The sequence below is a fragment of the Herpailurus yagouaroundi genome, unplaced genomic scaffold (genome assembly GCF_014898765.1).
Source record: "Herpailurus yagouaroundi ecotype Mexico unplaced genomic scaffold, PumYag 77, whole genome shotgun sequence".
In the NCBI taxonomy this organism is placed as follows: Eukaryota; Metazoa; Chordata; class Mammalia; order Carnivora; family Felidae; genus Herpailurus; species Herpailurus yagouaroundi.
The window spans coordinates 44,577,192-44,600,513 of record NW_024412388.1 but is presented as its reverse complement, the minus strand read 5'-3'; the positions used below and the strand labels follow the sequence as shown (position 1 = coordinate 44,600,513).

Sequence of the window (23,322 nt, the reverse complement as noted above, 5' to 3'; positions counted from 1 at the left end):
GGACACCGAGGTAAAGGGAAGAAATACCTCTGTTCTAGCAGAGTTTCCTGGTGGAGAGAAACATACAATAAACAAGGAAACGAGAACCAATTTTAAAAGGTAAGATGTTAAACGGCGACAGGCGTTATTTAAACGATAGAGCAGGGGGCTGGGGGCTTCTGTGTTACCGGAGTGCTCCAGGAGTTCACGGGAAGGGGGGCACAGAGGGATGGGAGGGAGGTGAGGAGTGGGCTGTGGGGAAAAGCTTCTGGAGAGGGAGAAGGCAAGTGCAAGGACCCTCTGCGGCCAGAGCAGGGGCTCAGTTTCCTTGCCTGTAAATGGGAACACCACCTGTAGCAGGGCAGCCTTGATGATGTGAAAAGATGGCATACAGTAGGCCCTCAGGGAATGCTGCCCTGATCCAGCTGACTGAGCCCCGGGGCTTGCTGTGTGACCCTGGGAAGGTTACTTAACCTCTCGGAGCTGGCTTTCTCAGCTGGCGAGTGGGGGGAGGTAGAAATGAAGGAGGCAGAATGGAGCTGGGAAGAAAATAGACATTTCTGCCATGATCTGGAAAGTAAGGGTAGGTAATGAGCTCCCTGTCCCAGGAGGTATGGGAGCAGAGACCAATTGTGCGCTAATCGACACCTGCCATGGGGTTAAGACGTGCGCTTGCTATTTGATGCATTAGTACTGCGCCTCCAGGGTCAACGCGAGCTCACAACGCCAGCTGCTACCGTCTCGTCTATCTGTCACAACCCAGCTCCTCGGGCAGGGGCCGACGCCTCTGTCATTCCCAATTCCCATCGTATGCATGAGGAAACCAAGGCAGAGAGGGCAAAGCCACTCGTTCAAGGTCACTCAACCGGCACGCGGTGGAACCCATGCCCAGGCGGTCTGAATTCAGAGCCCACATTCTTCTGATCACAAACTCAGTGTGTGGCCCGAGGGCCCCCACTTTCTCATCTGCACGTCAAAATCTCCCGGCTGCTAGCTATCTGAATGAGCCATCTCTGACATTCTGGCTGGGTCCCCCCCCATGACTTGCAGCCCCACCAGCATCGTGTGCAGCAGAAAAACCACCCAGCTGGGCCCAGACAACCCACGGAGTCGCGAGAGAGAATAAAATGGATTTATTTTAAGCCGTTTGTTACACAGCCGTAGGTCGATAAAACAGCATTCAGCGGCAAACATTTGCTGGGCGCCTCCTGGGTACCAGGCACTGTATTATGCACTAGAAGCTCATCTGTCTCCAGCTTTGGAGTGTGCCTCCCCCCACTGTCATCTGAGCCGGGCCCGGGCAGGAGCACGCGGTGGCGGGGACTGTCTCTCCAGAGAGGCCGTTGACAGCACTGATGATGCTCTCGTAGCTGGGCGGTGGCAAGGGGGGCTGGGTCCCACGCAGGGCATCCCCGGAGGCACAGTCCTTCGGGCTTTCTTCCGCGGGGTACGCAGGGGGTGTCGGGGGCCCCTCGGCAGGTGGCGTCGGGGGCCCCTCGGCAAGTGGCCAGCCCACGGCCTCCTCGTAAGTGGGGATGCCAACCACCTTTGGGATCCTGCAGGACAGAAGAAGAGAGGCTGTAGCAGGGGCAAGGGCAAACGTACTGCACGCCAGGGAAAGAGCAAGGGAGGCTGGGGCTGGGGAAGACTTCACACCCCGTCCAAACCCGTTGTGGGCCCCAGGTACACACTCAGAGCTTGGAATGAGTCAGCTCTGCCAACCGCAGCCCTCCCACTCTGCCCGCCCCATCCTGTGAGTTCCCCACACGCGCTCGCTCGCTGCAACTCCTCAGTTCTCTCTGCCGGGAAGGTCCATCCTCCCCCACCCCGCTCCCTGCTGGCCCATCCCCACTTGTCCTTTGAGGCTCTTCTGGGAAGCTTTCTTGACTGGTCCCCCCTCTCCGCGCAAAGCTCTCGCTCCCTGCTCTGGGCTCCCAGAGGGCTCTTCCCCGACACTGCATTGACCCTACCAGGTCCCCTAGGTTGTCCCTGAGGGCAAGGATGGACTTTGAGCATCCATGGGCTGAGGGCAGGTGCCTGGGGATGTTTGTTGAAAGAAGGATGGCTCATCGGCAGAAAGGCTTCTAGCTTATTGTAATAATCCCTTACAAGATCCGGAGTTGTAGATACTCCAGGCGGGATGGGAGACATCGATTCTTCTGCCCATCTGGATGCTTGAGGCCCCAATATGGCAAGTCTGCGAAGTGATTACTTCCACTTGCATACCTCCAGAGATGGAGAGCTCACTACCTACCAGGTCAACCACATCCATCTCTAAACAGCCTGGCTTTCCTGTGACTTGCCCTACCTCCAACAAATGAATGACCCCGCAGGGACTTGAGGCACAGACCAGGTCTTCTGTGGCTTCTGTGACCGGCCCCCACAGGTTAGATTCAAAAAACAGGTTACCTGTATTCTAGCCTCAATGCTGATGGGAACGAGGCTGGCCCTCAGTCCTCTCAGAACCCTGGCGGGTCACCTCTGGGGAGGTGGTGCTTCTTTCCCTTCCCAGGACGCCAGGGGACAGGAGTGTCATTGATCCCACGTCTGAGCTGATTCCCCTTTGGGGATGATCCTGCCAGATACAGGAGCTGACCAAGTGACCTTGAAGGTCGCTTCTCGCACCAAGTGACTGAAGGGCTGGTTATGAGCCTGGGCTGTGGCTAGTTCAACTCTCTGCTATGCCACATTCTTGGTGGTAGATCATGGGTCAGTAACTCCATTAATCTGAGCCTCAGTTTCCCCATCTATACAATGACGACAGCAAGGGCAACCTACCTCCCAGGACTTTATGAAGATTAATTGAGATAATACAGGGGAAGGGGCACTTAGCACATGTTCTGTGAACAGGAGCTGATAACAAAATCTCAAAAGTCTCTGCGAGGAAGGGGTGTGGGAGACAAAAGTTATCATAGATCACCCGCATGGTAAGTGCCATACAGGCCATCGCTTGCCCAGAGTTATCAGTCTGGAGCTGGTGGGGAAGCAGTTCAATGCATACCATGGGTTCTGCCGGTGTAGACAGGGGAGGGGCTGATGGCAGGAGGCTGGCCCCGGGGGGTCGGAGGAGGTAGTGGAGGGAACTTCACTCCAGGGGCTGGTAGGGAGCAGTGCTGGGTACCTGCTCTCACCCCTCACTTGAGCATCCACCCCCCGCCGGGGACATGGCCCTTCTCTGGACAGCGTGTCTTCTCAGCCCGGGCCAACCGCAGCCATCAAAGTGACCCACTGGGGAGGCAGGCTCGCCATAGACAGAGTCATGGAGTAGGCTGGTGGGGAGCTCAGGGTTAACCCCCAGCCTGCATGCCAATCTGATAGAGGGCACCGGCCAGGAGCCAGATCTGGGCTCCCCATCCAGTGCTATGACACATCTCTCCCACAGACCCTCCTCCTCTGGAAGGCAGCCCGGGAGCCCTGCTACTGAGGGAGCTGATAAGGGGTCTCAGTCCACCGCAGCTCCCAGCATCCTTTGCACGTGAGGGCAGGCAAAGAATATTGCTTCTGGAGGCAAGCGGGCTAGACTCCACTGTCTCGTGCTGTGCCTTGTTCACATGGCCCCTCTGAGCCTCCTTCTCCTCATCTGTAAAATGGGGATGAGAATTCCCATTTTATAGATTCAGGGGAGGGGAAAATGGAAAAAGCTTTGACAGCACTCGGAAAAATGCGGGTAATACAGCTTCCAGAGCCCTATGTCTCCCTCCCCTCCCGCGTGCCCCAGCCACACCCCTGCCACTCCCTGGTTCCCCAAGCCCTGGAGATGCCAGACAGATTTGGGGTATGCCTGGGACCACCCCAGCAGGCAACAGCTGGCAGGGCAGGGCACAGATGCCAGGGAAGCTCACCCCACAGCAGGAAGTTTGCTTAGAGGGCAGACGTGGAGTGGCCCTAGTGCCACCTGCTGTCACATTAGTAGCCAGCGTGGCCCAGCCAGCCCCAAGTCCTGTTCCTATGGTCCAGAGGCTGGGAACTGGGGGAACAGGAGGCCCCATGCAGAGCTGCCATATCACACACACACACACACACACACACACACACACACGGGGGGTATATTCTGGATACGGCGCCCTGCAGGGGTGTGGGGTGGGCCCGCCGCTCTGGTCCCCAGGCCAACAAGCTCCAGGGGAGGCTGGGGCTGGCCCCGGGGGGGCAGGAGGCCTGGGCCTGGCCTCGACTCTGCCACCCTTCAGCTGAGTCAGGCAACCACAGTCGGGAAAGGGAAAGGGACAAGGACGGAATACTATTTGCCCAACGTGTAAACTCCCTAAACGTGTTCAGGACAACTCTGGGGGCTCGGCTCTCAGCCACAGTACAGATGAGTAAAGGCCAAGCATCAACCAAGCAGCAGAGCCCCCAGTCCTGATTGCCAAGCTCAAGCCAACGGCACCTATCGCCCTTCTTCCCATCCCAGCCCTGAATCTCCCCACACCTTAGCACCGTCTTCTGTGAAATAGGCCTAATCCTAACGCTTAACTCCCAAACTGTTGAGACTCAAATCAGGCAGCGGGCACTAGAGTGCACTGCAAGCTGTAAGGCACAGTCATACGCAGCCGCAAAGCTAAAGTGTGCACGAACTTTGCCAGGCATACACTTCCCCATCTATCACCTCATCTGAGCCTAACAGCAATCTCAGGAGAAAGTTCTGGCATGGCCACATGACAGATGAAGAATTAGATATGGTTTGGAGAGTCTAAGTAACACGCTCAAGGGCGCACAGCTTAGAAAAGAGCTGACACTGACACCCTCACGTCTGAATAGACCCGTGCTTTTTCTTTTAATTTTTTTTTTAACGTTTATTTATTTTTGAGACAGAGAGAGACAGAGCATGAACGGGGGAGGGTCAGAGAGAGGGAGACACAGAATCTGAAACAGGCTCCAGGCTCTGAGCCCTCAGCACAGAGCCCGACGCGGGGCTTGAACTCACGAACCGCGAGATCATGACCTGAGCCGAAGTCGGACGCTTAACCGACCGGGCCACCCAGGCGCCCCGACCCGTGCTTTTTCTGCTATACTCACTGAGGACAGGGGCCCTGGGAGACCTCCTGTCCAGCCACCAGCGGGGTCAGATGCGGGGCTCACCAGCAGCAAGGCTGGGCTGTGTCAGCTTTCGGGGACAAGAAAGGGGCATGAACAGAAGCAGCCTCCCCGACATCCAGCCATCCTAGTTCTGAACCTAAGACTTGGGTCTCCGAACCTGATGGGCCATGAGCACCCGCCCAAGTAGGCTTCTTCCCCAGCCCTGCTGGGAATGAAATCCAACTGGCCCCACCGACAGACGCTGTTGAGTCAACACGGCTGTGTATACAGACAACATCCGCCCCCAGCAGTCCGGCCAGGCTAGAAGGGCAAGCAGGAACAGGTTACAGTTGCAGCACCCTGAGGTGTGGCCTGGTTCCCCTCCAGTCACCCACCACCTCGCTGTGTGACCAGGTAGGTCATTGGTCTCTCTGAGACCCGGGCTTCTCATCTGAGACGTGAGGGGATTGGATTGGCTGGAGGCCCTGCCCGTCCCTCTCTCACAGTTGGGTCAAACCAAGGCCAGACCATTGTACCAAATGGCCCCTGGTGAATACTCTATTGTCTCTGACCCCAGGGAATCGCAGGCCAGTAGCAGGAAGAATTTGTTACATTCTTTAACTCGCAATACTGTTTTTCCCTCTCCCCAAGGGAAGAAAGGTGTCCAGGTCCCAGGCGAGCTCGCTAGTGTCTGACTTAGCCCCTAACACACACAAGCTTTGCAGCCAGCGGGCTCTGCCACTTTTTAGCTGTGTTAACCTTCACCTTCTTCTTCCATAAACGGCAACAGAAATTCTTACCTTGCAGGCAGACAAGACCGGGGATGCATGCGGGCCGCCCAATATGGAGGCACTGCCCATGCTTGACTGAATGAATACATATTTAACAAGTGCACACATAATGCATCATTTTCTCCCCCAGGTAAAAAAAAAAAAAAAAAAAAAAAAAGAGCTTTTGGTATCTTGGTGATGCTCTGTAGATGTATATAATACAGAGATACATACAGAGCAGACAAATATGCAATATATCTGTGGTATGAAAATTTCATGGAGGGTGTGTAGGATTAAGAAAAAAATGCCAGGGCACCTGGGTGGCTCAGTCAGTTAAGGGTCAGACTCCTGATCTTGGCTTAGGTCATGATCTCACAGTTCGCAGGTTCCAGCCCCGCGTCGGGCTCTGCACTGACAGCACGGGGCCTGGAGCCTGCTTGGGATTCTCTCTCTCCCTCCCTCTTTGCCTCTCCCCGGCTCACTCACGCTCTCTCTCTCTCTCTCTCTCAAAACAAACAAATAAATAAATAAACATTGAAAAAAAAAATACCTAAAAGGCTCCTTAGAGGGAGAGATAATTTTAAAAAGGTTGAGAAATACGGTCTTAATGCAAGATTTTGTCTCCACCCCCAACCCACCCCAGAGCCTTTGCACATGCTCTTCGGCCCGTCCCAACCGCGTCTCTACATTATCCACTTCAGGAACAGCTGACACTTCCTGTGCACCTACTGTGTGCCAGGCACCGGGCTACGTTCTACACAGACATCATCCCATTGGATTCTCCCCCATGTCCCCTGAGCTAGGGAGCAGTGAGGGTGCAGACTCAGTTCAAGTCCCGACTCACACACACGTTAGCTGGGTGTCCTTGGGCAAGTTAGTTAATGTCTTGGCACTTTGGGCTCCTCATCTATAGATGGAGTTAATAACAGTCCCTACTTCAGAGAGCTGCTGGGAAAACAAAATGAGTACATATATGAAAAGCACTTAGAACAGTGTCCCGCAGATGGTAAGTGCAGGTATTTGCTATTATTGTGCTATTCTTATTCCTGTCTTATTTCAGATGAGGAAGTTGAGGCTCGGTAGGGTTGTACAATCTACTTGAAGTCCTACTTGCTAGTTAGTGATAGAACCAGGAGAGGATTCCAGGAGGTTTACCCCTGGGCCTGGGCTCTTAACCCCTCTGCTACTCTGCCCTGTATGTACCATGCTGAGCTCAATTGCCACCTCCTCCACGAAGCCTTCTGGGATTTCTCCATGTCTCTACAGGACCATGTCCGTCCCTCTCTGACAGCTCTAACTACCCTGGTTTGTCAAAGTCTGTCAAAGGGCTTGAAACCCCTCCAGGACTCTGCTGATGACAGTGCTTTATCCACCACTCCCGCCCATCACCCCCACCCTGCCCTGCTGACCTGTAGCTCTCCTTCTCCGAGGGCTCCACGGTGAGGTAGTACAGGTCTCTGGAGAGGTGATATGGGTCCCATCGGGGAGGCCCCCGGGTGCTGGCCTTGATGGACCACAGCAAGCCGAAGAGTAGTAGCAGGCCGCCTGCACCGCAGCAGAAGAAGCTAACGGACCTGAGCAGGGGACTGGGGGCCTGAGGCACCGGATGCCCCGTGGGAGGGGCCGGCTGGCCGGGCTGAGCACCTGCTTCTCCTTCACTCCACCAAGCAAAGCAGAGTGTCCCAGCTACCAGAAGCACCGTGCCGCTGACCGTCATGCAGTAATGGAGCGTGGAGGCCGCTCGGCTCACGTCACACGTCTGAACGCAGAGAAGGGGAGACGGGAGGTAATGGGCCACGAGGCAGGCCTGCTGGGGTACTGCAGACCCACGTTTTAGTCCTCCCCTGTCTGAGGTCACGGTGTAACCTTGGAGAGGCCATTTGACGCCTCTGTGCCTCAGTTTCCTCATCTGTTAAACGGAGATGACACTCCCGACTTTGCAGGGCCGTTTCGAAGGCCGCAGAGAATGTGTCTCAAGTTACCCAGCACCATGCCTGGGGCCCAGGAGCTCAGTAAGTGTGGCTATGTTCACTCTGGGCCTCTCCGGGCCTCATAGGTCCCATCAGCCTGGTGGGTATGACTCCCACCCCCACCCCGTCTACTACAGGCTGGGAGGGAAGAGAGTGAACACCTGTTGAGTCCAGCAGGCCTTCAGGGTCGAGACCTGCCGGTTCTGCATTGCCTCACCTCCCCTGGTCACAATCCCAAGAGGTCGAATTTGACAGAGGAAGGCACCGAAACCCAGGGCGGGTAAAGGAGCAAGAGTGAAGTCCCGAGTTGAAATGCACGACCTGAGGCACCTTTGTGCAAAAAGGTGTTCACCATGGCCTTATGGATAATGGTCCTAATTTGGAAAAAGTCTAAACGTCCAACTATAGGCAACTGGTGAATAAACCATGGCGTACCCTCTAGATGGGATGTTAACAACTCGTCTGAAAAAACAAGCTCAGTACAAGTGTTTAACAACAGGGGAGACGTGTATATCTTCCTTCTTTCAGCTTTTTTTTTTTTTTTTTTTGAGAGAGAGAGAATCTTTATTTATTTATTAAAAAAAATTTTTTTTTCAACGTTTATTTATTTTTGGGACAGAGAGAGACAGAGCATGAACGGGCGAGGGGCAGAGAGAGAGGGAGACACAGAATCGGAAACAGGCTCCAGGCTCCGAGCCATCAGCCCAGAGCCCGACGCGGGGCTCGAACTCGCGGACCGCGAGATCGTGACCTGGCTGAAGTCGGACGCTTAACCGACTGCGCCACCCAGGCGCCCCGAGAGAGAGAGAGAATCTTAAGCAGGCTCCACACTCGGCACGAGCTGGAAGCAGGACTCGATCCCACGACCCTGGGATCATGACCTGAGCGGCAAAAACAGTCAGATGCTCAGGAGACTGAGCCACGCAGGCGCCCCTCTTTTTTCAGCTTTGTATGCCAAATTACGCATAGGGAAGCATGTCAATCAGATAAAGAAAAAATGCACAGGAAAAACGCAAACTGGGAGCAAAACTGGCCCCAGAGCATACAGACAGGAAGAGGCTGAAACCCACGTCCACGTTGTCCCCAAAGCCAATCTCTAGGCCATTGTACATGCTGTTCCCTCTGTCTGATAACTTGCCATTATCTCCCCTCAAGTCTCAGATTGGTCCTCACCCAAGAAGCCTTCACTTCAACATCAAGTGCCCCGGGCCTTCTTGCATCACAGCACTTCTCTGACTGTGCTCAGCCTCTCCTTTGCTTGTCCTGCCCACCAGCCAGTGAGCACACTGAGGACAGGCCCATAGTGGCCCCGTTCACTGCTGTATCCCCCAGTGCCTAGCACATAGTAGCTGCTCAATGAACATTTGTTGAAGAAATTCTCTTAAGTGAGGGAAGGCGTTACTGGGCAAACACTTGTTACGTGAACAGCCTCCCTTACAGCTGGGAGGGGCTAGGACAAGGGAGGCGACACAGGAGTTCGGCAACTGCAACAGCCAGCCACGGAGTGGAGACCTGGCCTTGGTCCCCGTTCTGCGGTTCTGGGGTAAGCTTACCGACCGCTCCGGGCCTGTTTCCTTACCCTTTCAAAGGTCAGGTTCTTTAGCAGGCTGCTAGGAGAAGTTAGAGACACCGTCCTTTTCCAGAATCTGAGTCAGAGAAGCAGGGGGCTGGGGAACTCACAGACCTGAGACTTCAAGGATCAGGAATGCCTTCCAAACGAGGGCTTACCCGGCCAAATATGCTGCACCCAAACAATGCCCTGCTGTGTAGCTGCTAGCTCCTAGGAGAGCCGAGGGGCATCATGTTCAAGATACAGCAGGTGAAGCTTTAGACTTCAAAAGGGCATGTCGTCAATTCTGTTTAAAAACACATGCGCGTTGTGGGGGGGGGGGGCGCCTGGGCGGCTCAGTCAGTTAAGCATCCAACTTCGGCTCAGGCCATGATCTCGCAGTTCGTGGGTTCGAGCCCCGTGTAGGGCTCTGTGCCTACAGCCTGGAGCCTTCGGATTCTGTGTCTCCCTTGCTCTCTGCCCCTCCCCCGTTCTGGGTCTGCCTGTCTGTCTGTCTGTCTGTCTCTCTCTCTCAAAAATAAGCAAACATTTAAAAACACATGCACGTGTGTGTACATGTGTACCTATGAGAGAGAATGTATACATGTAGCAGGGGTGTTCTAAGAGTGGACCCCAAATCTTTCTGAGCCCCCAGACCACCAGCAGCGTATAGAAAAATGTCATCCGTAAATCACCTGCCCTTCTCTTCCTATGAATCGGTCTGTGGGGCAAGTGCCTCCTGTCTCCATTATTGAGGGGGGAGGAGATGAACCCGACTCCTCCCTCTCCAAAGTTAGGCAGCTACGAGAGGCTGTCGAGAGGGAGGGCTGCAGCAATCAGCTTGGAAAACCCACTTAAAACCCACAGCAGATCAGTAACAGTTCACAACGCCTTGCCTGTATACCAAGGCCCCTCTTCACACTCCCCACAACCGAGGGGGGTGGGTAGGGCAGGGCGAGAAAATTCTTGCTTTGCAAATGAGGAGACCTAGCCCAGAAAGGTGGAGGACTCTGCCCAAAGCCAGAGATTGCTTTGCTTCTCAACCCTTGAAGAACTTGTTTCTGCACAGGGCAACTTCAGATGCCCTTAGACTCCTATAAAAGCAATAGTTCCTCGTTGTGAGAAAAAGAGAAGGACCCCAGAAGTGAATAAAAATGCAACATATGAATCATCATTGCTTCCGCCCCTCAGGATGAACATGACCTGCGTGTGAGGCGACCCCTTTCCATCTCTCCTTTGCCCTACGTACGTGATGATGGAGGCGGCAGACGTGTGCTGGGCATTTACACGGGCTGGGCACCACCCCGCGCTTTATCGGTGCCCCCGACTGAATCCTTGCAACAGCCTCATGGAGCTTGGAGGGTGACAGCTTGCCTGGGGTCAGTGCCAAATTTGAACCCAATGCTGGGGACCTGGGGATCTCGTCCTGGGGAGTCGTCTGTCCCCACCCAGGGCCCTCATTTCACATCCCCCCCTTCAAGACCCAGTCCAAACACCACCTCCTCCCACTGGCCCACCTGCTGCTGCCAGCCCCACCTCCCACCAGCCAGAGGAGGCCTATCCCTGCCTCCGATTTATCGCTCCCTCTAACTGCGGCCATTCCATGAGCCCTGTGACCTTGAAACTGCTCAGCATCTCTGAGCTCAAATTCTGCCTCTCAGGGAAGAGCAAGTGGTAAAGACGAGGCGGCAAGACAGCAAGCTGTAATGAAGCACGGTGATCAGAGCTGGACAAGGATGGACCCTGACTCTGACACTGTGCAATTTATCTAGCTTTTCCGTGCCTCAGCTCCCTCCTCTGTAAAATGGGCACCATTACACTGTCTCTGCAACCAACAAGGGAACTCCAAGTGCCACCCTTCCGGAAGAGCTAAGCCATCTGAACAGGAAGTGGTCCAAACCATCCCAATCAACTTCTGGGTAAACTAAGGCCCTGACTGCCATGCTCAAGGCCACCCGGCCAGTTAGAACACAGGAAGAGGACCTGGGTGTCCACTCTGCACCGCCAAGCCACTGAAGTCAAGGTGAAGAGAGGGGGGTCCAGACGGGGTCAGCATTAGGAGGCGCTGAGATGCTCGGGAAGGAAGGAGAGGAGGAAGCTTATACCCACCTCAGATGAAGCCATCAGGCGGCAGGTGGTCAGGCGTGGTCCAGGCGCAGGGACCAGAGGGAGGTGCAATCCTGGGGATGGCTGTCCCTCGGGTTTGCAGGAGGCGCCTGGAGTTAGGGAGCAGCCCTGTTGAAGGTCCCCTAGCCCGGTTTTCCGCGTTCCCCCGAAAGCCCCAAGGTCGGGCTCTCCGTCTGGTCCAAGGGTATCCGAATGCCCCCCCCCCCCCCAACCCCAGTCGCCCTGCGTCCCCCCCCCTCCCCCCCCCCCCCACGCGGGGCCGCGAGGGGCCCAGCAGGCCCCACCCCCCGGGGGCGGCCCCGGGGGGGGGGGGGGGGGGGGGAAAGGGGGGGCTGTGATCCCCGCAGGGGCTCTGCGAGCTGCAGGGGCGCTCTGGGGCGCCAGGCGTGTGCGGGGCCGGGCTTCGTCCTCCGCCCCCGACTCGGGCTCGAGCTGGGGGGGCACCTGCCGCCCCACCTCCCCTGCGATCCCGGTCCTCGCGTGCCGTCGGTCAGGCCAGAGACTCCGGGTGGCTGCTCTGGGAGCTCCAGGTGCCGCGCCTCGGCGCCGCCGGCCCCGCCCGACCTTAAAGCGACAGCGCGACCGGGGAGGGAGGGGTTAGGGTTTCTAGGCCGCGGGGAGCGACGGGCAGGGGTGGCCACCATCGGGAGCTGGCTGTCCTCGCAGCCGTCCCGCCCCGCTGCCCCACTGGAGCGGGCTTGAGAGCCCAGACGGACTCCTCCCAGAGCCACCAAACCTCAGTCCCGGTCGAGAGGGCTCTAGGAGACCTGAGCCCATGCCTCCTCGCTCTCACTCTACAGAGAGGGAAACTGAGGCCCAAAGAGGGTTTACCGCATACTTCTTGGTAGTGACTGGCTTTTGCTTCTCAGCGCACTGAATCTGAGAGCAGGCCTCCCTCCAGGACCTCAGATCCCGAGGAGGAAGGCGTTCTCAGAAATAACGGCTGGCATTTACACGCTTCCCCCAGTCCCTGCAGGAGGTGGCTGCCCTGGCCCTGAGAGGCTGGGGACACTGGGGCTTGGGAGCAGGGCCTCCCACCTGCTGTGTGACCTAACTTCTCTGCACCTTCTTCCTTCTGTGGCAAAGGAGGGCTGATGATTCCAACTCACAGGTCTTCTGGGACTGAATGCGTTAAGTGGGGCAGGTTAAGTGCTAGGCCATTTACCAAGTGCAGGCTAAAGGCGGTCTGGGGGGACAGGTGATTTAGGAGTCTGCAGGTCGGGTGAGGCGTATGGAGGTGTATGGAGTCTTCTACAGGGGGACACCTGAGGACTCCTAGAGCATCAGGAATGGGGCGTCGTGAGTGCAAAGCCTGGGCAAAATCACAGGCTGGTTAAACCTCCACAGATCCATGTTGGTCAAAGAGAGCCAGCCCCTGGACTAGCTGAGGCCCTGGTTTTGCTTTTGTCTTTTCCTGCTGCTCCAACAAGCCAGGGGACTGGGCCACATTCCCCTCAGCCACAGCCAATGGTTCCCCACCAAACTGGTGGTGACCAACTGTCCTTCCAGCCCAGGGACACAGAAGGTCAGAGCAGCCTGTCCAGCTGGGATCTAAAGCTCAGAGAGGGGAAACCACGGCCTCAGTCATACAGCAGGTCAGCAGCGGGGCCCAGGTCCCTGGTTCCTTCCCTCCTCGTCTCCAAGGAAATGCCACCCAAGAGCATTAGTGTTCTCTGAGCACAGACTCCTCTGACTGTGAGGTCCTTTTCATCTTGGCTGTGTGTGAGCCTCAGGAAGCTCGGGAGGCCTACAGAGAGTTGAGAAGCGGCTGACCTCAGACCAGAACCTCCTTCAGCTTTGCTATTCTCAATCTGGAGGTGGGGACAAGCTGGTGGGGACCAAAGGCCCCCAGCAGCCCCCGTGGTGCCCTCATGGACTTGCTCCGAGGACAGAGATAAGAGGAGGAAGCTCCTCCTTGAAGCACCCCGCCCCACTCACTCCTGCAGGGGCAGGCGTCCATGCAGGGCGTGAGCCCCTCACTGATCAGGACCCATCGACCCCGCCACTCCTCCGTCAGTAGGCCCGGGGGTATGTCACAAGTTGGTGAGGTGGAGGTCCCCACTTGGGGACACCCCTGACCCTGCTTAAATCTGAGTCCCCTGGCCCAGGCTGGACACCAGGCCCTGGAGTTGGACAGGTTGTGTTCTGTCCCGACTCAGCCACCTCCAGGCAAGAAGACCCTGGCCACATCCTTTTCTTGGACCTGCTGTTGCTTTATCTATAAAGTGGAGATCATGGCCCCTCCTTCCCAGGGTAGCTATGAGGGTTAATTAAGGCCTTATGCATAAGAAGCTGGCCTGGGCGCACTCTCACATGGCATCGTGGCTCTATTTGTGATTCTCTCCTAGCTGATGGTGACCTCCCCAAGGGCAGGGACCAGATGTGGCTGGGCTCAGGACCCAGCCAGGCCCAGCACCGCCGGGACCAGAGTGCTCGTAGACCCTTCCTGAGCAAGCAACCTCACACTTTCCTGGGCACCAGCTGGGCGACTCGCAGGAGAAAATCGGTGACCAGCTTCTGCCTCAAGCGGGTGGAGAAGAGAGTTACCGCTTGTACCCGCTTATCACATGTCACCGGCCATCTGCTTTTCCCATTAGCTGTCACCTCAGCTAAGTCATCGAGGCTGAGTGAGAATGCCAGGGTTACATAGCTAGTAAGTGAGGGGAGGCGGGTGGGGAGAGGGGGTGCTAAAACCCACATGGGTCTGAATCTTCTAGACCCATATGCACTTTTCCATTTTAGCCATATTGGCCCCTCCTCAGTTCCAATCAGGGCTGCTGCCAACACCTCTCACTGGCCTCTCTGCCCCTAGACTGTCTGCCCTTCATGCCGCGCCAGCCTGAGCCTCTAAACCAGCACCCCAACCAGTCCCTCCAGTCCCTCGCCCTCCTAAGACTTTCTGTGCTCCCCGGTCCTCTCAGAATGATGACCCCAGCTGCTGAGTATCCACTCCCCAGCTTCATTCCCCGTGCTCCCCTCAGGCCACTCCTAAACTCATGGTCCAGGGTGTTCCAAGCACAATGCCTGGCCTTTTCTACATCCGGTGAGCTTCACCTGATGAGCTCACACACTTCCTTTAAGACTCAGGTCACAGGTCACCTCCTCTGGGTGACTTTTCCTCAGTGCCCCAAAGCAGAACGATCTGGTCCCTCTCCCAACCTCCTACAAGTCTGTAAAGTCCATCATTACCCTGAGCCCGCCGACACAAAACCACACGCCTTCCCTTCTTCCGTTCCAATGAAAAGAAATAGCTGGGGGCGCCTGGGTGGCTCGGTTAAGCATCCAACTTCGGCTCAGGTCATGATCTCGCAGTCTGTGGGTTCTGCGCTGGGAGCCCGCATTGGGCTCCGCGCTGACAGCTCAGAGCCTGGAGCCTGCTTGGGAGTCTCTGTCTCCCTCTCTCTGCCCCTCTCCTGCTTGTGCACACTCTGTCTCTCATTCTCTCCCTCTCACTCTCCCTCACAAATAAATAAACTTAAAAAAAAAATAGTGGAGATTGCAGAGAATTTAGAATATATCAATAAGTTAGAAGAAATCAGGGGCGCCTGGGTGGCTCAGTCGGTTGTGTCTGACTTAGGCTCAGGTCATGATCTCGTGGTTTGTGAGTTCCAGCCCCGTATCGGGCTCTGTGCTGACAGCTTAGAGCCTGGAACCTGCTTCCGATTCTGTGTCTCCCTCGCTCTCTGCCCCTCCCCTGCTTATGCTCTGCCTCTGTCTCAAAAATAAATAAACATTGAAACAAAAAAAAAACCTTTAAAAAGAAATCAGGGTATCTGCCTTCACAGATACAGAGCCCTGTAAGAGAAGAAAAACATTTCCCTGAGTATAGCCTCATCTGCACAGGGTCTGCTCACTCTCTCACCCCTGCCCTCGCACTCTCACCTTTTCGAGCAGGCTGCTCTGGGGTCCATGGTCCCGGGCCACATTTGGAGAAGCAACGAGAAATAAGCACTGGAATCAGGCTTCTCAGGGTTGTTACGAGGATTAAATGAGTTATTATATAATGTGCTTAGCAACAGTGCTTGGCTCATAGTGTTAGCAATATTGGCTATTATTATTACTATTATTATTATTCTATCTGCACAAGGAAAGAAGCAGTGAGAGAATCCACGATCTTCTGGGAAGAGCATCCTCTTTCCTCTTCCACCTCCTGCTTCTTGGTCTTTTCCAAGACCACCAACCACCTAGAGACAACCAGCCCCTGTGACATTATGACATAACGCTTTTCCAAAAGTGCACGTCTTACAAAAATCTGATCATGCATTGCATACCATTTTTAATAAGCTTCTATTTTCATTTAACACAGTCTATCTTGGATACCTTTCCACATGTCACTGCACTCTCATCATTTGCTTACATGTCTCACTCACCTACAGACAGCATCTTGTGGGCAGGCGTAGACATCTCATGTCCCGTGCCCACCCTTCTCCCCCACCCCGTGCCACCTCAAAGCTGGCACACCATAAGCCCACTGTGAGTGTGTGTCACGAACGGCATGGGATGTGCAATGGTGGGTTCTGTTCCCTGCCTACGAGCACAGCACATGTCCCTAGGGAGGGGAGAAGGCTCCCAGGGGATGCAGTTTCTGCCAGCAATGCAGCCAAGGCCAGTCAAGGCCAAGGAGTGGGAATATCTTTAAAGAACAGTCTCTGAGCACACTCCCTAATGCCAGATGGCAGCAGGACTCTGAGGCTCGGCTTCATGAAAGAAGGGGTTTAGACCAGTGTTCTCAACCCACGGCGATTTTGCCCACTCTTATTCCTCAGAAGACATTTGGCAAAGTATGGAGATACTTTTGCCTTCACAACAGTGATGGGCTGAGGGATGCTGCGGGTATCTAGAGTGCAGGGGCCAGGGATGCTAAAAACACCCTATAATGCTCCCACAGCAAAGAATGATCTGTCCCAGGTGTGGGTGCCAAGATTGAGAAACCCTGGTTGAGACTTAGGCTTCGGAGACTGCTTGGTTCAAAGGATTTCAGCGTTCTGCAGAGAGAAGGAAAAATAAATAAATGTGACTGTATAATATAAAGACATATAAGAGAGAATGAACCTGAGATTCCAGAAAGTCAACTCCATTTTCCTAGGAGCCTTAGGAAAGTCTCTGAAATTTACATGTAACTGCTAAAGGAAACTTACCAGAGTGTCTCTTGTACATAACAGAAAGGGGGGGGGGGGGCGGGGGGATTCATTCAGTCAGTTTCCAGTCCGACTTAGGCTGGGGTTGTGATCTCCAGGTTCACAGGTTCCGGCTCTGTGCTGACAGCTCAGAGCCTGGAGCCTGCTTCAGATTCTGTGTCTCCCTCTCTCTCAGCCCCTCCCCTGCTCGCACTATGTCTCTCTCTCTCTCTCTCTCTCTCTCTCTATCTCTCTCTCTCTCTCTCTCTCTCAAAAAAATAGATAACCATTTAAAAAATTTTTTAATTAAAAAAAAAAAAAAAGAACAGAAAGAGGGGAGCAGGGACCCTGGCCCCATTCCCAACCAGCACAGGTGCCCTTTGTGGCTGTTTTTGCTACTAGGCTTCTGTGCTGGCTTTTCTTTGGGAAGGAAAAAAACCTCTGGAGGTAAGGGTCGGGTGGAGAAAAGGTTTGAAAACCACTGATCTGTTTTGATCTCTATTTTATAGGCCCAGAAAAGGAAAGTGAGTTGCCTGAAGTCACACAGAGAATCTTAAGTAAAAGAGGAACTCCTTATGGCCAGAGCCTCTTTTTACCAGCCTCTTGGCCGCTATCCAGAATCACTGATGCCTTGGGCTAGGAGTCAGATACTTAGGGGTGGGGGACAGACGTGGGCAAACTATGTCCCACAGATCTGGCTCACTGCCTGCTTTTGTATGGCCTGGAATTAAGAAAGGTTTTTGTGCTTTTTTTAATAGTTGAAGAAAATCAAAGGAAGAGTAATATTTCATGATACATCAAAAGTGTACAAAATTCGAATCTTAATGTCCACAAATAAGGTTTTATGGAAGCACGGGCATACTCATTCCTTCTATGTCACTCTTGTACTGCAGCATTAGAATTAAGTATTGTGACAGAAACCAGATGGCCCCTAAAGCCTGAAATACTAACTTCCAGGGCTACACAGAAAATATCTGCCAGCGACTGCTCAAGCTTCTGCCTCAGCCCTGCCACCAATGTGCTGTGCAATCCTGGGCAAGTGACAGAACCTCTCTGGGCCCCCTCACCTACAAAAGTGGGATAAAATGTCTTCCCGTAGCTGAGTGTTATATTTGTGTTCTATTGCTGCATAACAGATTACCACAAACTTAGCCATTAAGAATAACGCCTGTTTGTGACCTCAGGGCACTGCAGGTCAGAAGCCCAGGTGGGTTCAACTGGGTTCTCTGCTTAGGGCTCCACAAGACCAAAGTCAAGTCAAGGTGTGGGCTGAGCTGGGCTGTCTTCTGGGGCTCTGGGGAAGAATCCTGCTTTCAAGCTCATTCAGGTTGTTGACAGAATCCTGCTCCTTGTGACTGAGGACGGACGCCTTGTTTTCCCTCTGGTGGCAGCCAGGGACCGCTCTCTGCTCCCAGAGGTCGCCCTCTGGTCCGGCCCTGAGGCTCCCTCCATCTCAGCAATAGAGACCCTCTCTCAGCCTCACATCTTTGCACCTTTGCATCTCTTTGACTGCCTTCTCTGCTCTCCTTGGAAGGAAACCCTGCTTTCGAAGGGCTCCTGTGAAGAGGTTAGGTTCGCTCATCTCTGTCTTAAGGTCAGCTGATTATAATCTTAGTCACATCTACAAAACTCGCCTTGCTGTGTAACCAAAAGGCAAAGGTCATGAGTGCCATCTGATAATTCTGCCCACCACGGGGCTGTGCCAGGGGAGACCGGGCACGTGTGTCATAAACACTGTCGTTACAGGATCGCGCTCTGTGCACCTGCTGCTGAGACCACCCGCGTGGAGAGATGGCGTTCACAAAAAATTCAGAAACAAGGCAGATAGGGAGCAGACCTTGCCTCTGCATGCCCCAGGATTTCTAGGCGTACCAAAGGGAAACCTTCACCAAGGCGTCTGAGCTGGGCTGTGACGCAGGCAGGATTTCCACAGGCAAGGGAAGGTCCGGGACTGGCAGTAGGCAGGACCGCTTGCTCAAGGCATGACGCAGATGACCGGTATTATGTCATTCTTAGGTGGACAATGGACATGTATATTTTTTTAACTTGAGAGAGAGAGAGAGAGAGCGCGCGCATGAGTGGGGAAGAGGGGCAGTGGGAAAAAGAATCTTAAGCAGGCTGCAGGCTCAGTGCAGAGGCAGATGCCAGGCTCGATCCCACCACCCTGGGATCGTGACCTGAGCAGACATCAAGAGTGGGACGCTCAACCGACTGAGCCACCCAGGCGCCCCAACAACGGACACATTTTTAAGCTTTTGTATAAACCAGCCTATTCAAGGTTAAAACAGCATCAAAGTTAGCATCCATGGACTGCCTCCCAAATGCCAGACATTATGTTAGTTACATCGTATACTTAGGTCCTGAGTCTCAAAGGGCCCTATGTGGTAGGAATTTTGTTCCCAGCTCTATTGCAAAATTTGATTCACATACCATAAAACGTAACCATTGAAAGTATACGGTTTGGGGGCCCCTGGGTGGCTCAGTTGGTTAAGTTTCAGCTTGGTATCAGCTCAGGTCAGGATCCCAGGGTTGTGGGATCAAGCCCCACATCAGGCTCCGGGATCAAGCCCCACATCAGTGAGCGTGGAGCCTGCTTGGGATTGTCCCTCTCCTTCTCTCTCTTCCTCTGTCCTTCCCTGCTCGCTTACTCTCTCCCTCTCAAATTGAAAAAAAAAAAAAATGTTTTTAGTAAAATAAAATAAAATAAAAATGAACAATTCAGTAACTTTTATTATATTCACAGAGTTGTGCATCCATCACCGTAACCAATTTTAGAACCTCATCACCCCAAAAAGAAACCCCGTGCCCCTTACCGTCACCCTCTAGTCTCTCCGTGCCCCGCCCCCTGCCCTAGGGCAACCACGAATCTCCTGGGTCCACAGTTCTGCCTACTCTGGACATCGCATATACGTGGAAACACCTATGTGGTCTTACATGACGACGTCCTTCCTTTGCATGATGTTTTCAAGGTTCGTCCGTGTGGTGGCATGTAACAGCATTTCGTTCCTATCTACTGCCAGATATTCTATTGTGTGAATCTATTACATGTTGTTTCCCTGTTCGTCCGCTGACGGACATGCGCGTTGTTTCTACTTGTTGGCTGTTATGAAGACAGCTGCCGTGACCGCTCGGGTACCAGACGTATGTTTTCACTTTCCTCAGATGTACGACCTAGCTCATGCACTAACTCTCTACTGAACCCACTGAGGATAAACTGAGGCTCAGAGAAGTGAAAACAGCCACTCAAGATCAGAGAACAAAGCAGGCTTAAACTCCGGGCCGTCCAACATCAGAGCTCTATAGGTCCTGCCTCTGCATAAATACATAAAATAGTACAGAAGTCTCTGAACCCTTCTCCTTTTAAAATATTAATTTCTTGACAGCGGAGCTCTTTGTCTGCTTTATCCGATATATCCAAAAAGTTCTGGTGCCCAGAAGAGGCTTGACGCATAGTAGGTGCTTGATACATGCTTGTTGAGCGAAGGGGAGAATGAGTAAGGAAGTGTGGGTGCTTGAAGGTGAGAGAGTGAGGTGGTGGGAAATCCGCACCATAACTGTTGGGCCACAGTTGTGCCCGACGTGCTGCCAGGATGAATTTTTCAGACTCTTGGAGCTGGTTCCAGCCACCCCTGCAAGGGACGTGCTCTTTCCCCGCAGTCAACCTTGAAAGGCCGGTCATCTCTCCAGTGGCGCACGGGTTCCTGGAATTCTGTGCCTGGGAGACTATTCACGGACAGGCAAGACGCTGCGTCCTCTGAGTTCCTGTTCTAAAAAAGGAAACTGCCATCTGTGGGTAAGAAGAGGATTAGGACTTCAAGGCCTCAGCTTCCTTGGAAGACATTTTCTGCCCGAGTGAGACGGCCCCAGGCTATTCTGGGGCCTCCTGTTCTGGAAGGGCTGAGAGTAGGCTGGCCGCCTTGGAGCATGGGGGAGACAGCCCTGGTCGGGTCTGAGGAGGAAATCTTGTCTGGGAGCCAAAACAAAGGGCTGAGAGCCGGGACAGTCTGTGGATGGAGGCCTGGCGACAGCCTTGACTCCAGGGATGACGTCCGGGAGCTTGGGCAGACACATAAAAGGGCTCAGATTCTGGGAAAGCCAGCCGTTCTCTCTGTTTCCAGAGATCCTGAGAAAGATACAGCAAGCCTGCCTCTCAATATGCCGAAATGGGGTGGAGTGGGGGTGGGAGAGAGAGGTGCCCTAGCAGACAGGAGGGGCTAGTTTGGGTCCTGACTGTGACTTGTGCCCTTGGCCAAGTCTGTGCCCCTCTCAGCCTCAGTTTCCCTGTCTGTAAAAAGTTGGGGGTCCTCTTCAGCTCCTGGACTCTATTCTGGGGCTTAATTCTCTTTCTTCCTTTCCGTGCTCCTCTTATCCTGAAGGACTCACTCGCTAGCCTACAAGTTCCCATCCAAGTCTTACTAGAAATCCTGGACACTGATGCTGTAGCGTCAGCGCTTTCTTTACAGGTATATGGAGGCTCTTCTGGAGTCACCTGCCTCTAACTCAGGATTTCTTGCATCCTGTACTAACCCACTCCCAGCCCCAGCCCCACTCACCCAACAGCTGGGCTCCCATAAGCACCTCCCACTCAGCCTATTCAAACCAAACCCTCACCCCCCCCCCCCTGCCCACTAAGATGCCCTGTCTCACGTGGCCAACGGTCAGCAAGTGGCACTCCCACTCACCAGCAGCAGCAAAGCCGGATGCCGACAGAAAGGTAATCGCTCGCCACCTTTTCTGGGCCTGGTTTCTCAACGGGTAAAACACGAGGGTTGCATGTGACAAGCGTCTATTGCACTTGATGGTGTCTAAGCCTGCTGCAGGCCAGGATGCTCTGATTTTATTCCATACCTATCATTAGCCTGCAAAGTGACCCTGGCCAAGTCATTCTTCTCTGTGACCTGTTTCCCCATCAGTCGTTGAGACGGGTGGACCAGAGGAGTTTTGGACTTGGGGAAGTGGAAAAAGCACTGACGTTGAAAGCAGGAGGCTTAGTTATCAGTTCACCTTGTGGCCCTGGGCCAGTTCCTTCTGAGGTCAGGCCACAGTTTCCCCCTATATCGGATGGGGAAGGTTGGCCTACCTGCTGTCCTGGGGCCCTTATTCTCCTGCTTATGATATTCTGGCACTCTGAGATTAAGCCTCTTAGGTCATTTAGCTAAAACTCCAGGATATGTTTGTCTCCTCTCATCATTCTGGAAGCTTCCAGATTGTTCTTCGGAACAATTGAAGGTGCCTTAATCACCCTGGCTCCCCAAGCTGTTAGAGAAAAGTTGGCCAGCAGGAGCTTATATTCCATTATTTTAAACAAACAAAAAAAATTAATATTGCATTCACAGCCTGTCTACAAAGCCCAACCAATTTTCTGAATTTCACTAAAACACCCTTGAACATCTACTTAACAAATCACGGAGCGTGTCTACCTAATAGGAAGTACATAACCTCTATAAAATACGAGGTATTGACCTCATTGCATGTTATTGACACACAGTGTCAATTATACAGTATTGGGCACACATTGTGTTTGTTTTCTTTCAAAGGACATGCACCATAATGTAAATTACAATGAAATGACATATCAAATAAGTGAATACAAGGACCACTTAACATAATAAAACAAGTAATCCAACTTGAATGATCACCCTAATCCATAGGAGAGTTTTTGGAGCGAGATGTGGGGCAAGAGAAGACGATACCGTGAGTAGTGGCTGAGGCTGCCTGACCTTGGTCTGTGTCCAGACCCAGGAACTGGCAGATGCCCTTCCCTTCTTGACACTTTCGACTCCGGAAGCGAATGTCTCTGACCCAGTATCCGAAGCCATGGGTGAATCGTCGGGACAAAATAAATCAAAGTGGACATCTGTTTGCTTTCCCTTGGTTTACAGTTAGTTATACAGCTCTGGGACCATGGTCCCCTCATTGCATTTTGAACTGTGACATGTCTGCTCATGCCATGAGCACGCTCACTGGTAATCACAATCGGTTTGTCTCCTTGACAGGCATGAGTGACGGCCACGTGCTCACGGCCAAGCTCATTCCACCTATGTGCCCCCATCCTTAACACCCTTCACCACGTCCGCTTTTTCGGCTAATGAGGGCCTCTGTGGGCCACTTGGGCTCACCCAGTATCTTCGCAGGCTTTCCGGTGTATTTTTCGCTTAAAATGTGAGCAACATTGCTCAAAGATGTGAGCAATAATGTCCAGCTCTCCTTTGGCCCTCTTCTGCCCCCACTAATCCCATGTCCCCAAATGCCCCCCTTGCTCTTTCCAACAAGCACAGATCATTACCACCTGCCTAGTCCCATGCTACTCTGCCCTTAAAAAATGAAAAGTGGGGAAAGAAATATACAACCAAGCAAACTCTAGCTTCCTCTTCTCTGATGCTTGCAGAGGAGGGCGTTGCCATTCCCACATCCACCCCCAAGAAAAAAATAATATGGCCCAGTCCCACTCCAATGTGCCCTGGGCAGAAGTCTGTGACCCCCACCCTCTTTGGTGACCAGATGTCCTCTGACCACACTGGACTTTGGCCCTTTCTACATTGTCCTGGTCACTGGCATGGCTTCAGTCACTACTTCTAAGCCCATAAACCTCTACATGCCCCCTCTCCCCTGAACTTCAGATCCACTGCCCTGGATTTCCAACACCACATGACCATACCCTAAGCACCCTCCTGAGGCTCCAGCGCCCCTCCTTGTCCCTTCTCCTCCCTCACCCTTCACATCTCATCAATAACCATGGTGCTGATTTTGCCTTGGAATATGTTTCGTCCAGATCCCTCTCCTCTCCATTCAGAGAC

The 23,322-nt window shown here is 53.5% G+C and overlaps 1 protein-coding gene across 1 annotated transcript; it reads right to left on the bottom strand.

Annotated features, from left to right (window-relative positions):
- Positions 1-1,096: 1,096 nt before the first annotated feature.
- TMEM61 (transmembrane protein 61) lies at positions 1,097-11,946 on the bottom strand. Its single transcript, XM_040470366.1, has 4 exons — positions 11,865-11,946; positions 11,391-11,497; positions 7,172-7,521; positions 1,097-1,535 (listed from the first exon to the last, which is right to left on the bottom strand). Exons 2-4 carry the CDS (start codon positions 11,403-11,405, stop codon positions 1,214-1,216), a joined length of 687 nt encoding a protein of 228 aa, XP_040326300.1. The 5' UTR covers positions 11,406-11,497; positions 11,865-11,946; the 3' UTR covers positions 1,097-1,213.
- Between the last annotated feature and the right edge of the window lie 11,376 nt (positions 11,947-23,322).

What these genes read in the sequence shown, in the direction of transcription:
- TMEM61 (XM_040470366.1), bottom strand. An exon ending in TCGGAGAAGGAGAGCTACAG is followed by an intron (nt 1,536 to 7,171) that starts GTCAGCAGGGCA and finishes TCTGTCCTGCAG; the next exon opens with GATCCCAAAGGTGGTTGGCA.